General features: G+C 59.9%; 1 protein-coding gene across 1 annotated transcript; it reads right to left on the bottom strand.

The window, feature by feature from the left end:
- Window positions 1–440: 440 nt before the first annotated feature.
- FAM241B (family with sequence similarity 241 member B) lies at window positions 441–3,522 on the bottom strand. The gene is made up of 3 exons (XM_058696554.1): window positions 3,392–3,522; window positions 1,941–2,080; window positions 441–1,240 (listed from the first exon to the last, which is right to left on the bottom strand). Exons 2-3 carry the CDS (start codon window positions 2,031–2,033, stop codon window positions 971–973), a joined length of 363 nt encoding a protein of 120 aa, XP_058552537.1. The 5' UTR covers window positions 2,034–2,080; window positions 3,392–3,522; the 3' UTR covers window positions 441–970.
- Between the last annotated feature and the right edge of the window lie 835 nt (window positions 3,523–4,357).

Below are 4,357 nucleotides of genomic sequence, written 5' to 3'. Positions count from 1 at the left end.
GGGCACCCTTAGCCCCCACGCACTGAGCAGTCGGCACCAAGACCTCCTGCTTTTTAAGGAGAGTGAGCCGCAGGAGGGAAGCCGACCCCCTGGGCACGGAAGCCTCGCACCCCAGCAGTCCCATTGCCACAGCCTCATCGCCATTCTGGCCACAGGACTCCACCCCCCACAAGGCCGACATCTCAGAGTCAGCCAGAAATCATCCAAGCATCAGACAAGGGGCCCGGGTCTGCGCTTCACCTGGACCCCCACCCCCGCCCCCCCGCCAGGCTCCCAGAACCTATCAAGAAAAGCTTAGAAACCCCGGACCCCACCCCCCACCCCGGGGTCAAATGCCCACCTCCGCCCTGTTCCCAATCCCAGTCACTCCCAACCACCCTCCTCGTGTCTTCCAGATTTACAGGCAGCTGTACAATCATTTATGAATGTCATTACATGGATTCCATTTTAAATCTCTTTATTGAAAATGCCACCACAGTAAGTAGATGCCAGTGAGACTTGTCATAAACAAAAGTAGCCAATTAAAAATATACCATTAAAACCAAACAGGGCTATAAAAGTCTGGAAACTTTTCCCATCTGCCTTAAGCCCGAGGCCTCCTCGCTAGTAACAGGGGGAGTCATGCGTGAGTTCCAGAGGCATGAGAACACGCTGGCACCAAGTTCAGGCTTTCCTCTTGGCATGAAAGGATTGGAAGAGAACTGGAAAGGGAATCCCTTTCTTGCTCTGACTTTGTGCTTAACGCGGGCCCAATACTACCTAAAACCGTCTCAAGGGACTGAGGGGATCCACCCAATCCTTTGGGAAGGCAGGACCGGAGACTTCCTCTGCCTCACGCCTCGCGCGATGTGAACGCGTGTTCTCTGAGCACACCTTCAAGGCACCCTGAGACCCCTGCCCCTGTGCCTGTTCTCACCCCCAGGCCCCAAAACTCCCTCTCCTCCACGCCTGCCCCGCTAGCTGCCAGAGGTCACCGCTGACTCAGGTGGGACACCAGGTAGACGAGGCCCACGAGCAGGAGTCCACGCACTCCAAGCATCATGAGCAGGAAGAGAAGCAGGATGGAGGTCACCGGCTCCACAGCATGGTTGCCGAGATGCCACTGGGGGAAGCCCATGTTCACCAGCTGCCGGTTGAGGTCATTGAACGGGGACTGAGCAGCGCCCAGCCTAGCACCCGCCTGCTGCTGGCGAGGGCCGGAACCCCCCAGGGGGGCACCATGGCCCCTGTTGAGAAAGCTCTGGAAGGTGAAGACAGAGAGACGAATGAATCTGGAGAAAGCTTCCCTGGCACGAAGTACTAGGCAACAAGGGAATCTTCTGGGCTGGGCTCTGCCCTCCCCTCCAGCCCCCGAGGGCCACACCTTCCTTCCTCAGCAATCTCCAGATGCCACCCCCGGGGATGCCAATCACAGAGTCATAAGCTCTCAGAGCACAGAAAATGCCACTCTATTTTTCCCAAGTCCTGCCAGGGAGAAGGTGCCCAGGCCAGAGAAAAGAGAAGGGGTCAAGGAGGGCGGGACCACAGGGCGCAGCTCCTGAGCAGGCATTCATATCATCGCTCCTTCCTTTAACACTATCATGGTGTGGCCGTGGGCCCATCTTTGTCACCTTCCCCGGGTTCTCTGTCAGCCGGCAGGCTCTTAAACAAAGATGCCAGCTCCAGCAGGGTTAACCAAGTTAAAGGAGAGACAGCTGTTGGATTCAAAGTCCGAGAAGGCTTCCAGAAGAGCAAGAACTGGGGAGGAAGGGGCCTGGCTGGGATTAAATCTGCATTTTTTCCCCCAGTCTTGACCCTGTGTTCCCCAGCCCGAGGCTCTGCAAAGAGGGCTTCAGGCTACGGAAGGTTAATGACTAGCAAGAGAGCTTCGGGGAGCTAAGGAGTCACTGGCACAGAGGACAGGAGGCCAGCTGCTCCTGCCACGGGCCCTGGGCACCCACCTGTCGAGGGGTGTTGCTGCGCGAAGGGATAGTGTTCCTGACGCGAGGGTCGTCGTCCTGCACGATTTCCCCATTAGCCAAGATCCGCACCATCCTCCCAGGAGCTATGGGTCCCTGCTGGGCTGCACCCTTCCCCAGACCTGAAAGAAATGATTTATCAGAGGTAAAGAGACGCTTGCCTTCGTGGGAAAAGCTGCGATTCCAGGTGTTCACACTGGTCCCCTGTGCCCGGCCGGCACTGCATCTGATTAATTACAAGGAGAGAAATAAATGCACGTTATTTGACAGACAAAAATCTTTCAGGCATGGGAGTCCACTGGGAAAAATACCAAAACGATCCTTGGAGATGGATGTTCTAGGAACCACCACTTCCAGCAACCCCAGGGATGAGAGCCCACGCTGTGGCCCAGGCCCTTGTGGGAAGTCCACTGAGGCCCACCGCACTTCCACCTCCCCACACGCTCCGGAGCAGGTACAGCTAGAGATCCAGAGAGGTCTAACCGGCCTGCCCAGGACCACTCACGTAGAGGCAACAGAGAAAGAAGGGGAAGCCACAGGAAAGCTGGCCCCAGGTCCTTCTCTCGGCTCTAAATATGGAGTCCAGGGCACCGAGATCCCCCGTGTCCCTATTTCCCATCCGTTACAAAATGGCCCGTTGGGAGTAAATGCCAAGGACCCGGGCCTGCTCCCCACAGAAGCTCTGGACCCACTTTGTTGCTACTTCAGGTTCACGGCCTGGCAGCAGACCATACTGCTGGCCACAGGGCCGCCAGCGCTGGGGGAGGAGCAGACCTTTCCCGCAGAGGGCACGCCCCTCACCTGGCCCTCACCTCTCAGATAACACCAGTCCCCCCCCACCCCTGCTCACGGGGGCGGCGCCAGCCTTCCCAAACTAGGGGACGGGGGATGCGGCTGGGGCTCTGAGCCGGGCCGCTCCGCAGACCCCCAAGGGTGTCCCTGGGCTGGAGGTGGGGGTGGGGTCCTTCCATGGCGCTCCCCGAGTCTGTGTAAAGGCCATTTTTTTCTAAGGAGATGAGCCAGTTTTCGCCTAAATTCTGAAAAGCACTTGTGACACGCGCCCCAAAGGGGGTGAGGAGCCCCTGTTCTGTTGCCCTTGGCCCAGAGCGTGGGACAGGCGGGTCCCCCTTCCGAAGCCCGTCGGTCCCTGGAGAAGGCCAAGCGGGTCACGGAGCTCCGCAGTCCCTCGGCGCTTGGCCACGCCGAGCCCGCTGGGTGGGCGGAGGCCTCGGTTGGCCCTCGGGGCACCTGACTCGGGAGCTGGGGGGGGGGGGGGGGGAGCTCGGGGGGCGGGGGCGGCTGCCGCGGGGCGGGGGAGGGGACAGGGGGACGCGGGCTGCGGGGAGGGGGCGCCGCCCAGGCTGCCGAGCCCGGGCTCGGGGGAGGGGAGGGATGCGCGCCCGCTCGCCCGCGCCCCGGGCCCGGACACCCACCTTCGGGCGCGGCTCCCGGGCCTCGGCTGCGTCCACTCCCCGCGGCTCCCAGGCCGCTTCCTCCCACCTGACCTCACAGGAAGCTCGAGCCGCAGCGGCACGGCCAGCGGGCGGCGCCGCAGCCCCCTCTTTAGGCCGCCGGGGGCACTGCAGCTGCCGGGCCCGGGAGCGGCGCTGGGCAGGGAGGAGGGAGAGAAACTGGGCGCCACCGGGAAGAAGGAGGGAGAAAAGAGGGTGGGGAGGAAAGAGCGGAGGAAGTAGGAGAAGGAGGAGGGAGAAGAAGAAGAGGAAGAAAGGGAAGTGGAGCCCGTGGAGGAAAAGCCCAGAGGGTGCGAGACCCTCTGCCCTGGGGGAGGCACAGGCTCAACCCACCAGTAAGAGCTTGCTGAGCCGCCTCAGGGGAATGCCTCTTGAGTGGGACCCAGCCCGACCCTCAAGGGGCTCCAGCTTCCAGTGGGGAAGACGAGGCATGAACCACAAGGCAGGAGGTGCAAGTAACTGCAGCTTGTAGGAAGGCAGGCTTCCTGGAGGAGGCGATCTTTGAGGTGGGGCCAGAAGTGTAGGTAGGATAAATAGGGACGGCCACTCCTGGCAAAGGGTACCACCTGTCAAAGGAGTGAACAATCAACAATCAGTCTCTGCCTCTTTCCTGATGTCTTCATACCCGCCCCCCGCCTACTTTCATAAGCTGTTCTCTGTGGACCCTTTCACCAGTGGGAGAGAATGAACGCTGCGGTCCCACAATTTGGGTTTCAGCCTCCGAAACGGGGCCGGTCAGTCTCCTCATTTGCAACATGGAGGTAATCGTATCAGTTACTTCACAGGATTGTGGCAAAGATTACAAATGACAGTTCCTGGCACACGGCAACTGTCGATAAACATTGGTTATGATGATCAGTCAGTAGATGTTTCTGGGAGAAGGCAGATAGATGTTTGTTGAGATGTAGCCAGATGCCCACTGGCCCC

This window comes from Neofelis nebulosa, chromosome 13, assembly GCF_028018385.1.
Source record: "Neofelis nebulosa isolate mNeoNeb1 chromosome 13, mNeoNeb1.pri, whole genome shotgun sequence".
Taxonomy (NCBI): Eukaryota; Metazoa; Chordata; class Mammalia; order Carnivora; family Felidae; genus Neofelis; species Neofelis nebulosa.
This window is presented reverse-complemented; position numbering and strand designations above follow the sequence as displayed.